This window comes from Mesoplodon densirostris, chromosome 19 (genome assembly GCF_025265405.1).
Source record: "Mesoplodon densirostris isolate mMesDen1 chromosome 19, mMesDen1 primary haplotype, whole genome shotgun sequence".
NCBI classification, from domain to species: domain Eukaryota; kingdom Metazoa; phylum Chordata; class Mammalia; order Artiodactyla; family Ziphiidae; genus Mesoplodon; species Mesoplodon densirostris.
In genome coordinates this window covers 38,895,685-38,917,446 of record NC_082679.1, presented here as the reverse complement: position 1 = coordinate 38,917,446, position 21,762 = coordinate 38,895,685, and the positions used below count along the sequence as shown (strand labels likewise).

Here is a 21,762-nt window from a genome sequence, read left to right as displayed (position 1 = left end):
GTTTCCTGCCTGCTGCTCCCAGAAACAGCAGCTCCCTCTCCATATGGGGCAATTGATCTGCACTGCCGGGGCCAGAACTCTATTCAGCTGCCCTGAGGGCCATCCTAGGCTGGCAGAGAGGATGCTGCGCAGGAGCTGGTGTGCCCGTGAGGGACTCCAGGGTGAAGTTTAAGCCCTGGGTGGAGCAGCAGTTTCCATGTGAGTTTGAGCACCTGTGGTGCGTCGTAGCCCCATCTGTGACCTGGGTGGACCCTGGAGAAGCCGGGAGAGCTGTGAATCAGATGCCTGCAGAGAGGGCTGGGAGCTCCACGGGAGGAAGGGCCCTGCCCAGGAATTGGTATCCCCTGCCTGCCCTTCCTGGCTGGTACCCTCCGGCACCCTCCTCTTCTCTGGCTGTAAAATGGGGACAGGCCTGGCACAAAGATGAAAGGAGGAAGTGTTTATAAAATGCCTACTCACTAATTAGTACCTAAAAAGACAGGGTTAATGGAAGGGGAAGCAAGGATGCAAGCAAGGACAGCCTCCAGCGCCCATTATGGAATGGCCACCGATGGCAGGGAGGCGCTCCTGGGGCATGTTTGTCACTTGGGATAGCACCAGGGAAATGAGTCAGGGGACCTGTCACTGCTTCCAGCATCCTGTGTGGCCTTGGACAAGTCACTCATCCTCTCTGGTCGATAAAATGGAGGACAGTAGTGTTCTTACCCGGCAGGGTTGCCGTGAAAGCTCATGAGCTCACAGGCCAGGGGATATTCTGTCCCCTGGATGTCACCTGGATGTCAGGCAGGAACTCGAACCCTCACGGGCTGATCAGGATGAAGACACTGCAACATTACTGGGGGGCAACATAGAACGACACATACCTATGACATGTATGTCCCACCAATGGATTCAGGGCCACAGTTGGAGGATCCTCCCTGGTCAAACCCCAGGACTGCTTGTAGGGATGGGGGAGCCAGGACCGTAGTTCAGGAAACATGTGGGAGGCTTCCCTGGAGGGCAGGCAGTAGCCTCCTCTGTGAGGCCGGATGACATCGGTACCTGGAAGCCAGGAGGCAGGAGTGGGGAGTGAGGTGACTCTTCGAAAGCAGACAGCCCCATGCCTGGCACGTGGGGAGCACCCCGTAAAAGAAGGTATTAACCTGCATCTCAGCGTGCTCACCTGTAAAATGGGGAATAAGATATAAAAGAGGGAAAATAAAATGAGGGTAATAGTTATTCCCACTTCAAAATGTTGATGTGAGGACTGATTGAGTTAGTCCATGTAAATCACTTAGCACAGGGCCTGGCATATAGTAAATGCTCAATAAATGTAGCTGGTGCTGTTATTATTACCATTACTATTATTAATATTATTAGTCTACACCATGAACAATAACTTCCAAAGTCAAAGGATAAGACTTGAGGCTAGCTTCCATTTAAAGTCGCCATTAGTAATTCATGCCTGGCCTGAAGGCCACCAGGACTGCTGGAGCTTTTTGGGAACCCCTGCTACCAGGCAATCTCCACCTTTCTCCTGTCTTGGGGTGGGCTTAGGCTCCTGAGGAGACTCCCCTGCACCCACTTCTGCCAAGGTCACAGCCCCACAGTGTTTTCATTGCCAGGGACCAGGGTACGTGGAGAAATGTTGAAAGTGAGACCACCTCCACGAGAAAGTCAAGTTCAGTTCCCTTGGAGGTTGGAGCCTCTATTCCAGGAGGAAGTCTTCCTAGACTCCCAGAAGGAGGTTCTGAGATTATGGGCATGTAGTACGCTGTCACCAGGGGGTGGCATCTAGAGAACAGGTGGTGGGCAAGCTTTGTCTGCATCCCTCGGGACATTCCAGGCCACTGCACCTGGATGTGGCAGGGTGGACTTTGAGCCTGGGTCTCTTGGCATCACCTGCAATACTGTGGTGGAAGCATAGTTTCTGCTTCTGCACAAACCTCCAAGAAGGAGGCTCCGGTGAGAAACAAGCCTAACTGTAACTGAAGCTGTGTCTCGAGGGGAAAAAGAGAGGGAAAACTCACGGAGGGAGACAGGATGAGTGATCGTGGGCTTCAGCCCATCACTTTAGCACTGACCTGGTTGTCAGTGGTCCCACTGATAGCGGTGCCCTTTCTGCTGCTTGGCTGAGAGCTGGGGTGTAGCTGGTGATGACCAAGGCTCCCTGTGTGGTCCCGGGGACTCAGAGGCCCAGGCCCACTCCCCAACACCCTGTGTCCCCTGTAGTCAGCATCCTCCCGGAAGAGCAAGAGGAGCCCAGTCTCATCCTAGAAGATGTTGGCCCTCACTGGGAGGAGGATGAGCACCAGGAGGTCAGCAGCAGCCCGCAGGGCTCAGAGGCAGCTCCAGCTGATGAAGAGGAGAGCGCGGTGGTGGAGCAGATGCCCAGGTGGGAGCCAGAGAAAGCCCTGAAAACAGCAGTGCTTGGGGAGATAACGGGCACATGGTACAGAATCCCAAAGGTATAAAAGGGCATAGAGCGGGCACCAAGTCTGCCTCTTCCTCTCTTTCCCTCCCACCAGACACCCATCCCTCTCCCCACAGGCACAGTGGCTGCCAGCATCTCCTGTACCTTGCCAGGGCCCATCTGAGCATATATGAGCATGGATTCCTTTCATTTTTTGTACAAAAGATAGCCTATCACAGGCACTGACCTATCCGCACCTTGCTACATTCATTCAACAACGTACCTTAAGATCTTTCCACATTTAGTACGTGGAGATCATCCTCTTTTTTTTACAACTGCATAGTATTCCATCATATGGATATGCCAGAATGTATTTCACCTGTCCATTCTTGATGGCCATTTAGGTTGATTCCAAAATTTTATTATTATAAACAGTTCTGCAACAAGCACTCTTGTCCACATGTCCTTGCATGTGCATGTGTGTACCCCCTGCAGGACACATTTCCAGAAGGGAGTGGCAAGGTCCTCGGGGAAGGGAATGTGTCACCGTGGTTGTGACGTCTGGGTCACCCTCCACAGGGGCTGAACCATCTTAGTTCCCACCTGTGAGCTGGGTGATAGCTGCTCAAGCCAGGAGGCCTCAGGTCCTCAGGCCCATGACCTCCATTGCAAAGATGGGGAAACTCAGGTCCAGGGAGGATCAGGGGCTGACCTAGGGTCAGCACCAGGACAGTTGGGGGCCTGGACCAGCCCCTGATGCACTGAGGGAGCCCTGTTGCTAGAGAGAAGCTGGGGCTGCTCAGGCAGGGCTCCCCAGGTAAAGTCTTGGGTGGAAAATTAAGGTCTGGTCTCTGGGGGGGAGGTCACAGTCCATCGTACTGAAAATGGGGGTCAGGAGGTGGATTCAGGGTACAGCTACAGGCGACCTCACCTCCTGCCTTTGACCTCAACTCAGGGAGCTGCCTCAGATTCAAGAGGAGAAAGAAGACGAGGAGGAGGAAGATGGAGAGGAGGAGGACGGAGAGGAGGAAGGAGAGGAGGAGGACAGAGAGGAGGAGGAACCTGAGTAAGGACCCGTGCCCCTGGCTGAGGGGTGGCCCAGGGAGGGGCTGCCAGGGCTTCTGGGGTGAGGGTGCTTTTTGCCACTTACGGGAGCTCCTCCCTTTGTTCCGTGCCCAGTTCCACTGGGCACTGACCAGAAAGGCTGAGGCGGTACTGGGGGACCCCACTGTGCTCATAATGACCTTGGGATTCATAGTACGTAATACTCAGCGACCACGTCCACGCCACCCACAGTCACACATACAGATGTAGAATGCACCTCCACGGGGTGGGGATTTTTTTTTGGGGGGGTGGTACGCAGGCCTCTCACTTTTGTGGCCTCTCCCGTTGCAGAGCACAGGCTCTGGACGCGCAGGCTCAGCGGCCATGGCTCACGGGCCCAGCCGCTCCACGGTATGTGGGGTCTTCCTCGACTGGGGCACGAATCCGCGTCCCCTGCATCGGCAGGCGGACTCTCAACCACTGCGCCACCAGGGAAGCCCCGGGGTGGGGACTTTTGTCTGTTGCCTTCACTGCCATGTCTCCAGAGCCTAGAACAGTGCCTAGCACAGTAGACACCAAATCAGTGCTGCTTGAATGCATGGAAGCATGCACGGACCCATGCAGTGGGCGCCCAGCTCTCCCGTGTGATTAACAAAGCCAAGGCGCAGAGCTGTCTCTGTCCCTCACACCCTCCCCAACAGTCGGTCCCCAGTGGTTGCCTTTGATGCCTCTTAAGGCTGCCCTGGATTCTGCTCTATCGTCCATAATGGTTGATTCTGTATCCACATCCATAAAAATTTCAACATCAAAACACACACAAGAATTCAGTTCCAGTAAGAGCTTAAAAATGAAACTCAGAAACCGCTAAAAGTTCCAATCAAGCTTGCCAAGAGACTAGATCTTAATTATTCCCACCACTAAAAAGAAGTGATAATTAGGTGATGTGATAGAGTGCTCATTACCGCTACAATGGCAACCGTATCATAATATACAAATGTATCATCATGTTGTACACCTTATAAAATGTTATATATCAAATATATTTGAATAATAAGAAAAGAAACCACTAAGAGGGAGATGATTCTGAGCAACGTGGGCTGGACAGAAGGGCAGATGGAGAGGTGGATGCACGTGGAGGTGATGAGCAGATGGCTGGATGCCTGAGTGGAGTTAGGGGATGAGAGGCTGGACCAGAGATGTAAAGATGGGCGTCTGAGCTCATAGATGGAATGAAAGTGGGGTTGGAGGAGATGCCCGGGGAGTGAGTGTAGATGGAGGAGAGGCCAAAATGCCAGATCAGAGGCCAGGGAGATGAGGAGGAACCAGAAAGGACCAAGGAGGGGGAGGCACCCATGGGGGGTAAGGGAAATGAGAAGGGTGTGAGGCCTGGAGGCCCAGTTGGAAAGTGTCTCAAGGAGGAGGGAGTGAACGGCTGCCTCGTGAGCAGCCCGCATGTCCCGGGAAGAGTGACAGTGTAGCTCGTGGAAGGGGTGGGAGATGATCCTTCAGAGGTGGTGGGGCCAGATTGTGAAGGCCTTGAACTTGATTTCCTGGGAGCAATGGGGAGCCATGGAAGGTTTATGAGCAGGGAAGTGACACAGGCTGGTGGCTGCATCGTGCAGAGACTGAGGCAGGAGGAGCAGCGTGGTGGCTGTTGCACCACAGATCAGGCCAGATGGTTTAACCTGTCCCCTTGCTCCATCCCCCTTGTATTTTTCCCTGTCCCTGTCCCTCTGCCCTCTGTGGTACCCCCGGCCCATATACTTCCTCCCTGTCCCTTTGGCCATGGCCTGAGGCGAGGTGGCATCACAAGTGTTAGGAGCACAAGCTTTTCTCCTCTCAGCAGAGTGACCTGGGCAAGTGGCAGATGGGCACACAGCTTCTGCCTCCACATCTCTAAAACGGGGGGAGGGGTTGATAACAGCCCCCCCGGAGTGGTCAGAGGGCTGGCTGTGAGAATGGATGCGGTAGGACCTGGTGTGGAGTAAGTGCTCCATCAAAAGTCACCCATCTTCTCATCCCTACTGAGGGTCACTTTTAGTCCCAGTCAGGAAAGAGTTAAACCATGAGGACACACAGGATTTGGGGGCTAGAAGCCTGCTTAGTGTCATCTACTTTGAGTCTGCGCTTGCCCAGTTCACCTATAATCTTTCCATCCTCAGCAGGAGGCCACACAGCTACTTGATTGCCTCCAATGACAGGGAGCTCACAACCTCTCAAAGGCTGTCCATTCCATCCATATGCACCTCTGACTTAGGAAATTATTTCTTCTGCCAAAACTATGGCTTCTGTAACCCGGTCCTAATTCTACCCTCCAGGCCTCTCCAGAGCCAGGATGTTCTCATTAACAGGTAACTGCCCCTCCCCTAAATGAAGACCTTAGATGCTGCCTGGCTGCATTAGTACAGTTCTGTTTGCCCCCTGCTTTCACCTGCCTCTGTGTAGACTGCAGAACTCTGAGCTGTTCCGCCACCAAACCCGTATGCCCAACACATAGGTCTGCAAATCCCTTTATATGTCACAGCTCCTGAGCTAAAACACCGCTTGAAAGCCAGTGAGCCAATGTTCACACACACAGGCACACGCACTAACTACACACGTGTTCTCTGCACAGTACACACAGACACACACACGTATCTGCACCGCACATACACACCTGCACACAGACACAGCCACACATGTTGGGTTATGTGCACACTTATGTGTAGGCAGGGCACTTACACAGCCTGCATACATGCACAAACACACACGGGCACATGTGTACACACTTGCACATATCCACACTAGACACAAGTGCATACATACAGTTACCTACAAACACAGCAGGCACACACAGGCTCATACAGATGTTCACCCAGAGCTTCAAACTCAGGGCAGTTTGGGGCCTGGGGCCCCAGGTAGGGACGAGGGCCCTGTGGTGACAGAGCCAGTGATCCTAGGGCCAAGGCCAGAGGGTGTCAGGCGTGGGACAGGTGGGCTGGGCTGTCACTGGCTGGGGAAGGATGCTTTTGCCAGCTTTGCGGAGGCACAGGGGTTACTGACAACGACGCACAAGCCCTGGTAACAGGCAGATGGTCGCCTAGCGACCTGGTCTCTGCTGGCAACAGCTCAGCTTTTCATAGCAACGGAAGCCTTTTGGTCCCCACCTGGCCTCCCTGGGGCCACATCCCCTCAATCTGATTAGAAGCAGGAAGGATTGGTGGCTCATCTAACACCCGAGCCACACTGGCTCCAGAGCTGGCCTCACAGGCTCGGGGCTGGGCTCGGGCTCCCCCAATCCTCCACTGGCATGCACCGACCTGGGGCTTGGAATGAATGTCATTGCCCCCAGCTGAACTCCTGCACCACGGGCGTCCTTGTCAGCAAAGACAGAGAGACCCAAGTAGGTGGCTGCTTCTCCCTAAGGGCTCCCCTCCTTCCTTCTTTCGGGGCTGGGGTACCGGGTGAAGAGTCTGCTGAAGGCAACAGTGAGGACCTTAACTTGGGGGCTCAGCCTGTTTTGTGACTTGGGGGAGGACAGTGGGCTGGTAAACTCTTGCCAGCTGGCTGTTGCTGCTAGTCCCCACACCTTTAACTCGGAGAGCCAGGACCTCTGGGATGCCCACCTCAGCCAGTCTGTCTGATCCTCTACTTGGAAATCCCTGGAACTTGGGAACTTTCCAGAAGTTGATGGCCTGCTGCATCTGGGCTGGTCAAGAGGGCGCCTCAGCAGGCACCAGGCATACTGCCAACCAGGGGCAACATGATTTGGGGGTACATGGGTCCCCAAACAGCCCCTGGTGGGGCTGACAGAGCCACTGTAAGGCTTGTTATGTGTCTCTGTAGCTGGAGATGTTTGTGCAAAATGTTGTGCAATCTATGTGGGTGATTCACAGACCTGCAGAAGGCTGCCTCCTCTGGGATTTATAATAATAATGACAAGAACGGTCATAATAACAGCTGTCACCTGATTAGCACTTGTTTTCCATGCCAGACGTTGTGCTAAGGCTCCTACTGGTAATCCCATTTCACAGATGAGAGAACTGAGGCTCAGAGATAACAGCCCACACATCCACGGGTGCCCTGCCAGCAAGCGCAGAGCTGGGATTCTGTCCCAGGTCAGGCTGGGCTCCTAAGTGGACACCTAGTACCACAGACAAGGAAAGCTGCTTACCAGTGTTTAGAGATGGAGAATCCAGATGACACCGGACATGGGGAGGTTTTTTGACTTTTCCATGAGCTTCTCACTGGCCCTTCTGACCTCATTCAAATAAGCCAGTCTGTACAGTACAGATTGGATGAGTCCTACCCATTTGACAGATAAGCAAACGGAGGCTTCCCGGGGACTTGCTTTCCAGGCCAGATTCTGGAATGAGCAAGACCCCAGGAAGCCTCTGACTGGGACTGTGGGAAGTTCATTTCCTGGGCCTTTGTGCTCTGAGAACCGAGGAGGCCCCTGCATCTGTTCCAGGGAAGGAGAATCCAGTCTGCCCCTCGCAGCACAAGCCCATCCCACGCTTCCGGGAAGGGCCGACTCCTCTGTCAGGTGTGGAAGGCACAGTTCCCATAATACTTTTAGAGGCCCCCAAGAACATTTTAATTTCTTTCAAAATCAGACCAAAAAATGAACTTTTAGATGGAAGAGAATATTTTAATATATAATGTTAACATATTAATCTTCATATGAATGCAGTCACAAAATGGAATTTTTAAAATATATTTATGGAGGAAGGGGCCTGTGAAGGCTGAAGTGCCCAGACCCTATGAAAGTCATAATATGCCCTTTTCTTTAAGAAAAGCTGTTTCTTCCTGGGCAGGGTGGAGAGTGTGACTGACAATTCAGGCCCCTCACAATGGAAGTGCGTATGCAGTGAAGAGAAATAAAGTGAGTTAGGTGCTTGAATCCTCCAGACACTCGCCTCAATCCTCCACGTCACCTGGGGCTGTGCAGACACTCAGAGGCAGGCAGTGGAGTATTAAAGACTTGGTGCTGGGGTCAGAGACACCCATCTTTTATCCGGGTTCACCTGGTACAGGCTGTGTGACCTTGGACAGGCCATCTGACCTCTCTGAGCTTCCGATTTCTAAGCTCAAATAGGATCAGTCATAGCTGGGCTCTCGGGTTTATTTGGGTGAGGATTTGGTGAGACACTGTGCGTGCCATGTGCTTGGCCCGGTGCCTGGCACACAGCCCTTGGGAGCTGCTGTGACAGTATGATTGCTGGCTGATTCCTGCTCCCAGGCAGCAGCTCCAAACTGACTGGGCTGTAATTCCATCCCCATCTCCTCACCCACCTCAGGAGGGCTGAGACTTGGCCCTCTGGGTAAAGGATGGGGAATTCAGGTTTTCTGGGCAGCAGATGCCAAAGAGCATCCTCCGTGAGCCCCTTGGCGACAGTGGTCCATGGCATGGGGTGAGGCTGTTAGGAAGCAGAATCTAATTCTAACCACAAAAATCACATTAGCCCTTGTTCCCAAGTCATCATTTTAACCCAGAGATTGCACACAGGCATCTCAGGGCCCAATTTAGTCTGGAGACAGGCTCTTTTGGATATTCATGTATTAATATAGATATTAATATAGATAATACAGATGTTAATATAGATCTATTCATTTGGATTAACTGTCTGCGTCTAGAGATGGGGAGATCCCACCTTTAAAATGTGTAGTTCAGGCTCCTCTTGAAAATCAGAAGATCTGGCCACGGGACTCCCATTCCAAGCGGAGTGGGGTTGCTGACTCAGATGGGCACAGGTTCTTCTCTCCTTCCTACAGTCTCACCCCAGCCCCCATCACTCATGTATGCCTCTGCCTGGGCCAGGGACCCCTGAAACATTCAGCAGTTGCAATGTGGCTCTGATCTCATGGCATGGAAAAAAAACAGGGTCTGTGTCCGTGGTTTGTGTGATATGGGACAATTTGCTGTGTGATTTTGGCCGGGCCACTTGACCTCTCTGTGACTCACTTTTCTCATACTTCCTGCTCTGCCTATATCCCCAAGGTTGCCTGGAGACTCTCAGAGGGGAAAATGCTGGGCATAGATTTTGAACACTCTACAGTGCGCTTTGGTCAGCCCCCAAAGGACAGTTCCTCAAAACCGTCCTCCGTGATTTTCTTTGCACTTGCTGTTCCCCTTTCCTGGACACTATTCCCTACCTATTCCCAGCTCGCAGGCCACATCCTCTGGGAAGCCCTCCTTCCTAGGCAGAATTGTGCTGTGCCCTTCATAGCTACTTGCTCCAGAGTGTGACTCGGACTGGGAACTTGTTAGCAGGATGTGAGATCTGCCACCTGCCCTGTGCTGGGAGCTTCAAGAGGGCGAGGACCTATCCTTAGGCGTCTTTGTGCCCCAGCTCCTGGCACAGAGCCTGGCACTCAGCACAGTTCAGGAAACATTTAACACCCCTAACCCTGGCCCTTCCCTCCTGCCCCCTCGCAGTCACAGTGTCCTGCTGGATAGCTGTCTGGAGGCGCAGGGTGGCGAGGACCAGAGTGAAGTAGGCGAAACTGAGCACCAGAGCGCTTCACACCAGGTATGGAGCAGCACCAGGCCTGGCGCCCGAGCTACCTCGGAGGCCTGGACTGGAGTCGGCGGAAGGGGCTGGGTCTTGTCCCCTTTGCTTACAGGGGTGGGGTTTGGCTGATGAGATGCCCACAGGACAGAGGTGAGCAGGGTGGTGCGTGCTGTGAGGCCCTGCTTGTAGCAGGGGTCAGATGGTGTCAGGAAGGGCCCCGGGTGGTATGGCCATGGGTGGGGAGCAGTGGGCTTAGACTCCAGTCCTCACGTGGCTGTGTGACCCTGGGCAAGTCACCTCCCCACTCTGGGCCTCAGTGGCCACCTCTGTAAGATGGGGCTAAAAACCCTTCCCTGGAGTATTGTATATAGTTCTATGCTGTGAAGTGTGGTGCCGGATGGAGAGTGCTGTGGTGGCTGCTTTAGTTGCTTTGTCCCCACACATAGAGGGCTGCCCGAGAATTTCCCCTCATTACATCTGACAGGTCCAGGTGTTGGGGCCTGGGGCTCCTGTGTGCACTGGATGCCCCAGAAGGTGAGCTGGAGGATATGACCAAACGGGCAGGGCCAGGACTAGTCTTGGGGCCCATCCTGAGGGTAGATTCCCCCCACAGGGGCTGGGCTGGACTAGGGCTAGGACAGGGCTTGATGGTCACAGCTTCGGTTTCCTCTTTATCTTTTGCAGGAGCTGCAGGAGGAGGCCGTGGCCGCCAGCTCAGGAGGTAGGTGTGTGGTGGGGTTGCCTAAGAATGTCCAGGATGCTTTCAGGCTGGGGGCGGCCAGGGCACAGGGGCAAACCCTCCTCCTCTCCCTCTCAACTCGTCCCCCTGCCCCGTCCCATCCTCAGGCAAAACCCATTCTGTGCATCTTAGGGCCACTTGGTCAGAGCCTGATGATGTATTTCAAAGGCCTCAGGGGAATAGCACTGAGGCCCCCAGGACCCCAAGAGGCCTGGGGAAAATGTACTCCCAGCCAACCTCTCCTGCCAACCCCCTCACTGGGAACACAGCTCTCTAGGTTACTGCCTAGTGAGGATTTGGCTCAAATGTAACGTACCTGAGTGAAAACTGGGGCCAGAGCTCGCTAAGGGTGTGTCCTAGACTCTTTTGATTATTTATCACTCCCACCCCTAATCCTGAGAACTTCAGGGATGATGGGGACAGAGTCTAGGGCAGTGAGGATGTCTGGACACTGAGCCCTGGACTTGCAAACTTCCATAGGCCTCAAGACACTGGTGGTGCTCCACCTGCCCTTTGAGGCAGACAGACCATTTTACAGATGAGAAAACTGAGGCTCCATATGGGCAGCATTTGGCTCAGTGGTCAAGGTCACAGACCTACATTTCACTATTGGCTCCTCCCTCTTCCTCGCTCTGTGACCTGGAGCCAGTTCTGTGACCTCCCTTAACTGTGGCTCCCAAATCAAGAAAGAGGGGGCTATAATAGTACCTACCTCACTGGGTTGTTGGGCAGCGTGGGGGTGACAATGCCTCACTGGAACTGAAAGAAGAGACCATAATGGGGCCCATGACAATGATGTTTGTGTCCCAGGCAGCCATTGATGGAAATGGGACTGGACCTGGGTGTCTTAACCCCAGGTGTCCTGATCCTGCTCCCGACCTGATCTTTGAAAAACATCCTCTGTTAATTTTAACCCAAATCTGCCAGAAACCTACAAAGTCTGCACCCCACATGGATGAACAAGACCAGGATCGCCCAGTTGCAGACTCAGGTTCCGTGGGGCTGGTTCCACCCCCTTCCCCAGGTCATTTGGAAGCAGGTGGCCTGGGAACCACACTTTGAGAAACACTGAAACACAGCCCTTTGTCTGCCACCACTCGAAAGTGTGGATCTTGAACCAGCAGCTTTGGTGTCACCTGGGAGCTGGTTAGAGATGCAGAATCCCAGGCCCCAGCCCAGACCTGCTGAACCAGAATCTGCATTGTTAACAAGATCCCTGGTGATTTCTCTGCACATTTGTCTTTGAGAGGCAATGGCCTTGAGCCCATGTTCTCAATCATGACTGCACATTGGAATCATTTGGGGAGATTTAAAAATCTTGGTGCCAGTCCTCACCCCAGACCATTAAATCAGAATCTCTGGGGATGGGCCCACGCATCAGGCATTTCCATACCTCCCCAGGCGATTCCAATATGCAGCCCATTTGGGGAAACAGGGACCTAGGAAAAGTTATTGCTTCTGGTTGGAAGTGAAATTAATTGAGCTCCAGGATTTCTTTGGGATGGAAAATCCTGCCAGGCTAAGAACGTTTGAGTCTGTGAGCCTAAGCCAGAGGGCTTCTGGGTTCTTTGATTCTAATTTCTTTGAGTCTAAAGTATGAAATGCTACAATAGTTGGTTAGCAGAGAAAGCTCCAGAACTGGGGTGCTCAGGGCTGTCTCTCAGAGCTGTTGGGTGGACGAGCCACATGACTGGTGATGCTCTTGACACTGAACTCCGGGGACAAGAGTGATGCTCGACTTTGGGTGCAGCTGCTGCAAGCGCAGGTGGGCACCGGGCTGGTCTGTGTTGGCGCTGGTGGGGAAGAGCCCCGCCTACCCTGCCTCTCCCAACTCTGTGCTCCTCATTGCAGTCCCCAGGGTCCCGCCTCTGCCTGAGATTCCCCTGCCCCCAGCACCATGGCTAAACCAGGCCGGGACATGGAGCTGAATCGCCTGGTCCAGGACCAGCCACCTGGCCAAGTGACCCCCGGGCTTGCTCCCCCAAACCTGGTGGAGCACCTCCCCAATGTGCCCAGCTACCACCCCCTGATCACCCGCATCCCTGTCCTCATCTCCCGGAGGACAGCCTTGTCCAACTCCAGCTTCGCCAAGGAGACCAGGAGCTCCATCCGTCGCCTAGGTAGCGTGAAATTGACCACCCAGCACGCTGGTGTCTGTGGTGTGCTTCTGCATGGCTTGGGCTGTTTCCTGCATGGGTGCCATGGTCTTGGCGTGGGACCACTATTTGGGCTCATGGAACACCACCCCTTCTTCCTCTGCTGACCAGTGCCTTCATCTTGCTTTGTGGTGACTTGAAGGGTATTAGTCCCCTTCTCTCTGTGCCTAAAATTCCACAATTAGCAATTCACTTCTTTGGGTTAAACATGGCTTTTTGCAGATCATCAATTTTTATACAGGTAGTCACTCATACCCGAGTTTAAACAAGTCACTCAGATCTCCAGGCCAAGAGGCTTGGGGCAGGGAGCTGGGTAGGGGGAGATAATAATCGGAGGGGAATGAACCAGGAGAGGAATGTGGAGGTCCGTTGCAGACAGAATCTACCGACCTTGAGAGTTGGCTGGGAGCTAGACTTTCTGAGGACTGTTGTTATCAGCTCAGCAAATTCCCTTTCAGGAAAGGGGAGGCCCCCAGGTGCTGACAGGCAGACCCAGAGGAGGCGTCCTCAGGGGCCAGTGCAGAGAGAGAGCCTGTCTGGATCCATTTAATTGTGACAAGATCCCCGCAGTTGCCTTCAGGCTCCTGCTGTTTGCTGCCTGATGACAAAGTACTGGGGGACATACTGGTGCCTCTGGGCTAACCCCTGTCACCTTCTGCCTTGACTCAAACAAGACCTGCCATTTTCCCTTTAATTTGTTTGTTTGTTTTTGGATTACACTGAGCAAGGTTGCCTCTGAGATTCACAGGCAGGTTGAGCTGAACATTTCACAAGAAGAGATCCACTCTCGTCCTCTCCCTCCTCCTGGCTTGGGGTGGGCACAGAGTTGGGGCAGGGTGGCACGTGATCAACCCCATGACGGGATGACACGCCAGGCTCAGTGTTCCGGGCAAGGCCTAAATCTCCTCACTCCAAAGGGTCTTCCACGTCCTCTACCCTTATATTGCGGCTCGATTTTTGTGCATTCTGTACCAACTCTGCGTTTTTTTGCTTACCATCTTTCTTTCAGTGGATTCACTTTTTCATTTAATTCAGTGTATTTAAACAGGAAGCTTTACATTATAATTCAAATGGAAAACCAGCATGGCCTGCCATAAATATAGAGAAGGCATACATAGAAATAACCACAAAGTTATGGAGAACAATGTAGAGTTGGTAGTTTCTAGTGAGGTACGTGGCCTGCTGAAGGCTCATAGCTGAGTCTGCTCTCCCAGCTGCAAAGGGGGATTCAGACGTGTCAGAGAGGCGTTAAGGCCGTAGCAGCACTAACCTGAGGCTTTCTCTCTGCCTTCTCAGGATCCAGACAGAACCGGGCAGGGAGGAATGGTTCCGTTCTGCCATCCTTTGCCTTGGCTGTGCCATCTGAAATCATCGTGTGCCTTCTCTGGTCCCTGGGAGCCCCACACTTTGAGAAATAGTCCCCGTGACACATTGGGACAGTGGGTTGAACCAGCTGTCATTGACACATGATGATTTTATTTTATTTACTGATGAATAGGCAAGGATGTTTACTGCAGCACTGGTTAAATATTCATTAATACAGACTATTTATAAAATGCCTATATTAGCCATTAAAAGTAAAACAAGTAGAGAAATAGAAAATATTGTCAGTCAAAAAAATCTTTCAAATAATTAAAAGATTTAAAAAACAGGGATTTATATAAGGCTTAGGATTGGTCACGGTAGTGGTTGAATTTACAACACAGATTAATAGAGAGATGTAAATCAAGGCCTTCTTTCTCAGACTTGGTTCTAAAACATTTCCTATCTAAGATCAAGAGCAAGGTCCTTCGGTGATACTTTGCGGGTCTTATATATGGTTTCTACCTATGCCCAATCTAAACAGTAGGACACACGATGATTTTAGATGCAGCAGGCAAGGCGGTGACAGCATGTAGTGAGAACATTATTCCCATTTCAATGGTGCTGCTTGGCACCTCTCAGCCGAGGTTTCATTTTGACAGAGGCCTCTACATATGCTGGTCACCAACCTCAGGATGGGATAAGAGTTTCAGCTCTGGAGCCAGGCTGCCTGGGTCCAAATCTGGGCTCTGCTGACAGTTTCTTAATCTCTCTGTGCTTCGGTTTCCTTCTCCACAAAATGGGGACAATGATAACAGGAACCTCACAGAGTGGCCGGGAATGATGAAGGAGTTTATATATATAAAGCACTTAGAGTTTAGTGAAACTAATGCCTGGCAGGCATATAGGAAGTGCTTAACAGTAAATATTATTATTCTCTAAACCAATTTAAGCATAAAATATTCTTTATATTCGGAATTATAGTATTCTTATTCTATAAATCAGTATAATATAAACAAATATAATTTCTACTTTGAGTTTCTACTCTCCCAAGCTGGCACGAAAGGAAACATCAGGCTTAGGAGTTCCCCGCCCTCCCCTGGGAGTGACTGAGTTCATAGGGTCTTGTGCAGGACTAGGCAGGGGGTAAGGGGACCACCTTCTCCTTCCCATGTTCCGTGAGACAGCCTCATGGATGCTGAGACCAGGGTTTGTTTTTGCTGCTTGGGAGCCATGCTGGGGGCACCCCAGGGCTCTGAGCATTTTTGAGAAGCTGCCCTTGTCCTGGCTGCCTCCACGCCCCTGGCCCACCTCCAGCTCACCTCTCCCGAGGTCTGCAGGGAAGCAGGGGGACGTCCCCGCCGCCCCGTGGCTCTCTCCTGTTTTCCACAGCCTGGGGCATCTCTGGTGAGTCTAGCAAAACTTCTTAAGCTTCTTGAGTCCCGCTCATCCTCTTCCCCTGAGAGCTTAGGGTTAGTAAAACAAATGCCCCAAAGTCTTGAGGTCTGCTTACGTTCCCTCCACCAAACTTCATAAAGTGCTGGCTTTTCCCATGGTGGCCATTAGAAGAAGCTCACATATCCAAGTGTTTCAAAATGCTCCCCTCCCCATTTTGGGGGTGTGCCCCTGCCTTGCTGGCACCCAGGTCTGTGCCTGGCTGCTATCGGGTGGTCCTGCCCAGGCATGGTGGGGAGTGGGGACACCATTCCAGCCCCTCAGCATCCTCTGAGCTCTGCCTTGGGGCAGACCTGTCCCCACAGTCCCTGGGGTGGGTAACAAGGACTGAGGTAGGGCCACACCCAGGCTCCCCAGGGAGGACCCAGTTCTCAGGATGCGAGGTCTCTCAGAGGTCAGGAGAGGGGTTGGGCTGATGAATTTCAGGGGCTCTTGGCATGTACAAAAATAAGGAAATACCAAACGTGTACCCAAACAGGGATAACACACAATACAAAAACAACCTGTTACCCTTGATTGCAGGAAACTTCCAAATGTCTCCATTGGAGGCCCTTCAAGAGTGTGAGCCCCTGAAGAGGTAAACTTGTCACTATATGCAAAAACGTGATACTATATATAGAAAATCCTAAGGACTCCACACAAAAACTACTAGATCTAATAAATGAGTTCAGCAAAGTAGCAGGATACAGGATAAACATTCAAGAATCGGTTGCATTTCTTTACACTAACAATGATATATCAGAAAGGGAATGTAAAAAAAGAATACCTTTTAAAACAGCACCAGAAAAAATAAAATACCTAGGAATGAACCTGACCAAGGAGGTGAAAGACTTATACACTGAAAACTATGAAACGTTAATAAAGGAAATTAAAGAGGATTCAAAGAAATGGAAAGATATCCCATGCTCTTGGATTGGAAGAATTAATATTGTTAAAACGACAATACTACCCAAAGCAATCTACAGATTTAATATGATCCCTATCAGAATACCCAAGACATTTTTCACAGAACTAGAACAAATAATCAAAAAATTTATATGGAACCATAAAAGACCCAGAATTGCCAAAGCGATCCTGAGGAAAAAAAACAAAGCAGGAGGCATAACTCTCCCAGACTTCAGACAATACTACAAAGCTACCGTAATCAAAACAACATCGTATTGGTACAAAAGCATACATACGGATCAATGGAACAGAATAGAGAGCCCAGAAATAAACCCACACACCTACAGTCAATTAATCTTTGACAAAGGAGGCAAGAATATAAAATGGGGAAAAGACAGTCTCTTCAGAAAGTGGTGCTGGGAAAGTTGGACAGCTGCATGTAAATCAGTGAAGTAGAACACACCCTCACAGCATACACAACAATAAACTCAAAACGGCTTAAAGACTCAAACATAACACATGACACCATAAAACTCCAAGAAGAGAGCACAGGCAAAACATTCTCTGACATAAATAGTATCAGTGTTTTCTTAGGTCAGTCTCCCAAGGCAATAGAAATAAAAGCAAAAATCAACAAATGGGACCTAATCAAACTTACAAGCTTTTGCACAGCAAAGGAAACCATTAAAAACAAAAACAAAAAACAAAAAACACAAAAAGACAACCTAGGGAATGGGAGAAAATATTTGCAAATGATGTGACAGACAAGGGCTTAATCTCCAAAATACACAAGCAGCTCATACAACTCAACAACAGCAACAAAACAACCCAATTGAAAAATGGGCAGAAGACGTTAATAGACATTTCTCCAAAGAAGGCATAGAGATGGCCAATAGACACATGAAAAGATTCTCAATGTCACTAATTATTAGAGAAATGCACATCAAAACTGCAGTGAGGTACCACCTCACACTGGTCAGAATGGCTATCATTAAAAAGTCTACAAATAACAAATGCTGGAGAGGGTGTGGAGAAAAGGAACCCTCCTATACTGTTGGTGGCAATGTAAATTGGTGCAGCCACTATGGAGAACAGTATGGAGGTTCCTCAGAAAACTAAAACTAGAGTTGCCATATGATCCAGCAATCCCACTCCTGGGCATATACCCAGACAAAACTGTAATTCAAAAAGATGCATGCACCCCTATGTTCATAGCAGCACTATTCACAATAGCCAAGATGTGAAAGCAACCTACATGTCCATTGACAGAAGAATAGATAAAGAAGATGTGGTGAATATATACAATGGAATACTACTCAGCCATAAAAAAGAATGAAATAAGGCCATTTGCAGCAACATGGATGCACCTAGAGATTATCAGACCAAGTGAAGTAAGTCAGAAAGAGAAAGACAAATACCATATGATACCACTTACATGTGGAATCTAAATATGGCACAAATGAACCTATCTACAAGACAGAAATAGACTCACAGACATAGAGAGCAGACTGGTGGTTGCCAAAGGGGAGGGGGGTGGGGAGGGAAGGACTGGGAGTTTGGGATTAGCAGAGGTAAACTATTATACATAGGATGGATAAACAACAAGGTCCTACTGTAGAGCACAGGGAACTATATTCAATATCCTGTGACAAACCATAATAGAAAAGAATATTAAAAAAAGGAATGTTGATATGTGTATAACTGAGTCACTTTGCTGTACAGCAGAGATTGACACAACATGGTAAATCAAATATAAAAAGAGTGTGAGGCCCTTTAGCCCCGTGTCTCATGCCCCCACAGGCCTGGGAAAGCCTTGTCACTCCTACCTTGGGATGGGGAAACTGAGGCCCAGAGAGGGGAAGCAGCTGAGCCAGGCTGCACCAGGCCAGGCCCTAGGACTTGGTACCCCCAGGCTCCCCATGCCCTATCTGAGTGGGGCATCCCCATCACCCACCCCAGGGCCTTGATGCTTCTCCAGGCCCAGGGAAACCAGGCTGGGTTTTGGAGAGCTGGGCTCCAGGCTGTGTCCAGGAGCTCCTGTGGCTTCTGTGGCGTCGTGGCTTCTTCTGTGGCTCCTGGGTTAGTGGCTGGCATGGGCGTGGCTTTCAGAGGGCCCTGGGCTCTGCATCGTTGTGCCCCCTGCATGGATCTCTCCTGTGGGCCCTGTTGGGAGGCAAGGCTTCCAGAGGCCGCTCCACACACGCTTTCTGTGGCTTCCCTGTAGAACACAGCAAGGCCCTGGGACCTGGCTTCTCTCTGACGCTGTGCCCTCCTTCCTCTCCCCAGTACCTGCCACGGAAGAGCACCCGGAAGTGCAGGTGGAAGACGCTGATGCTGACAGCCAGCCCCTCAACGAGGAGGAGAATCCACCCTCTCCTGTGCCGCTGCCCCCATCTCCTGCCAAATCCGACACACTTGGGGTCCCAGGATCAGCCACAGAGAGCCTCAGGTCACCTTTTATGCTTCTCTTGGGCTTTTCATAGCACTGTGCCACCTGTGCATTTGGCATTTGAGGACACGGGGGCCAGAGAGGAGAAGAAGCTGGCCCAAGTCACTCAGCGAGTTGCTGTCAGCGCTGGTACTATGGCCCCACCATTTTCAGTTCTCCTAATTCCTGGCTTCAGGCTCTAGAAAGAGCTCTCTGAGGAAGCCCTGTCCAGAATACCCTCAATTGTACGTTTGAAGGGGGTAATAAATGTGACAGGGCTAATTTTATTGTTAAATAATACGATGGACATACCAAAGAACACTAGATATAATAACCACCCCTAATCCCACCACTCTAGGGAGTAGTTTTATTTTCCTGCCTTCTCTTCCACACCTTGTTCGTGGGCCCATGCTTTTGAGTGGTTTTAGTTGAAGGAGTGATTGGATCATATCTCATTTGAGACCACATCTTATTTATTGAGCCCTTTTCCGTATTGCTAGTCTGTCTCCTTAACACTCGTTGTGATGCTGTGTTGACATCTTCCAGCTCCATGTGCCAGGATAGACATAACAATTCTCTGTTGTTGAATACTGTCCACAGTGGTGCTACAAATATCTCTTTGGTCTTCTGCCCTCTGTCCTTGGGCTCCTTTCTCGAGAGTGGGCTTCCTGGTCAGGGTTGCATGCGTTTTTGTGCCTCTCGAGATAAGTTAGTTGCTGCATGGTTAGAGTTGGTTTTGGACAACCTGAGCCAGGTAACTGAGAGAGGGCCTGCATAGAGCTGTAGGCAGTCTGTGAAGTGCAGTGCAGTGCTTTGTGAATGGTTAATTAAGCTAAAGGGGAGCTGCCAGTGCATCTCCTTTGCTGGCTAGATCGAGGGATGGTTCTTTTTTCTTGATTAATTCTTGCTTTTATCCATGAACCCTTGAGTAATTTCTCAGCTGAGGTCAGAAGACTGCCAAAACAGAGATGGTTGGATGTAGCAAACAGAAGGCTCCCAGATTCTGATACGGAATAAAGAGTCATAATCTCACCCAGCCTTGGAACACAGCTCACAGGCACATCTGTCCTCACGTTTAATTCACTGAATCATGTACAGAGTACAGAGAGCAGAAGACAGGGCACCACCATAATTGTAGACATCTGGTCTACCTCCCTCTGTTCCCTTTATAAGGGTAGGGAGACTGTACAGGCTGAGTTATTCGGGAGGAGGGAGGGGACTAAGATCACTTGGGACAAGAATCAAAGCTTCCTGCCTTTTGCTTATGAGCTGGGTCTGTGAGGCTTCTCTTATTATCATTCATTCATTCATTCATTTGCAAACATTTACTGAACATCTTTATGTGCCAGGCTCTGCTCTAGGTGCTGTGGTTGCATCAGGGAGAAGCCTGAGTGGGGGCCCTCATGGAGCTGACATTCCAGTGGGGCCGAGATAGACGATGAACAAGTAATCACACAGGATTTTTCCAGAGAGTGCTAAGGAGAATGTGACTGTGAGAAACTGGGAAGCCTCAGCCTGAGCTTGGCGCCAAGAAGGAATTCTGATGCCTGACATGAGAGGCCATTGAGGCTGCCTGTGGTCCGGGATGGAATGAGCACTGGGGGCAACTGATGGGAGCAGAAAAGCCACCAAAACAGAGGGGCACACGGGCAAGGCCCTTCTCACAGTGCAATGCTGTGGTCTGGAGTGAATCCCAAACACCCCCTGTCTACTAGGATTATGAAAATTCAACAAGCTACTGTATGTGAGGTGCTCAGCACAGGGCCAGGCACTGGGCAGTGCTGGAGGAGCATAGCTGCTGATTTAGTTCCACACTCTGGATTCTCTCCAGGCCCGGAGAGGGCACTGGGCTGGGAGCAGGAGGCCTGAGTTTAAGTCCCAGTTGTGAGATTTTTGCCCCAGTCTTCTTGTTCGCAGGCATCCTTTTAATTAGAGCGTAAAAGAGGTGAACCCACGAGTTTTGCCATTCTAGGCGAGTTGGCAGAAGGTAATAGGGTGGTTTCAGAGCCTTCTGGAATAAAGCAAATGCTACACATCCCTCTGACTGTATCCCTTTACAAGCCCTAATGATGGAATCCTGAGTCACGGTGGTTGAGTATGGGAAGAGTACCAAGTGGATTCAAATCTAGACACCAGCAGCTGAGACACCAGTGATTGCAAATGCAGCACTCTGTGGCAGACTTGGACTGAATGATGGGGACCTGGGCATAATTTAGTCTTCATTCTTCAGATAGGGAAGCGGGAACTCCAGGAGGCGATGGGCTTTCCCCAGGTCACACCATGAGCTGGAAAACAGACTTCATGGCCCATGGGCACATCTGCAAAGGGAGAGAAGCTGAGCTTCCAGGAGAGTTAATAAGATGGAATGTGAGCCCTCACACCTTCTCAGTAGCTGGAAGGGTGGTGTGATGGAGAAGGGGACGGGGTGGACTGGGCAGGGCAGTGCCCTCAGACTGGGAGGTGGAAGGGAGAAGGATATTTAAATTGAGACCCAACTGAGTGATAAGCACCTCACTGAACTGGGTAGATTTAGTCCCATTTTTTTTTTTTTTTCTTTTTTGCAGTACGCGGGCCTCTCACTGCTGTGGCCTCTCCCGTTGCGGAGCACAGGCCCAGCGGCCATGGCTCACGAGCCCAGCCGCTCTGCGGCATGTGGGATCCTCCCGGACTGGGGCAGGAACCCGTGTCCCCTGCATCGGCAGGCAGACTCTCAACCGCTGCGCCACCAGGGAAGCCCCCCATTTTATAGAGGGGGAAAACTGAGGCAGCTCAGCGGGTTTGAGTAACTTGCCAAGGTCACACACTGGGAAGAAGCAGGGCTGGGGTGCAAATTCGGGTTTGCCCGATCCCAAGTCAGTGCTGTTACT

At 51.0% G+C, this 21,762-nt stretch overlaps 1 protein-coding gene across 1 annotated transcript in view; it reads left to right on the top strand.

Moving 5' to 3' along the window:
- Positions 1-21,762, top strand: part of CNGB1 (cyclic nucleotide gated channel subunit beta 1) — a gene marked incomplete at its 3' end in the record, with an annotated part of 67,074 nt that overhangs the window by 12,857 nt on the left and 32,455 nt on the right. Inside the window, 7 exon segments of the mRNA XM_060083160.1 lie at positions 2,212-2,374; positions 3,348-3,416; positions 5,755-5,787; positions 9,855-9,948; positions 10,615-10,651; positions 12,547-12,789; positions 18,754-18,916. Of these exon segments, the coding sequence (XP_059939143.1) occupies positions 2,212-2,374; positions 3,348-3,416; positions 5,755-5,787; positions 9,855-9,948; positions 10,615-10,651; positions 12,547-12,789; positions 18,754-18,916 (802 nt within the window).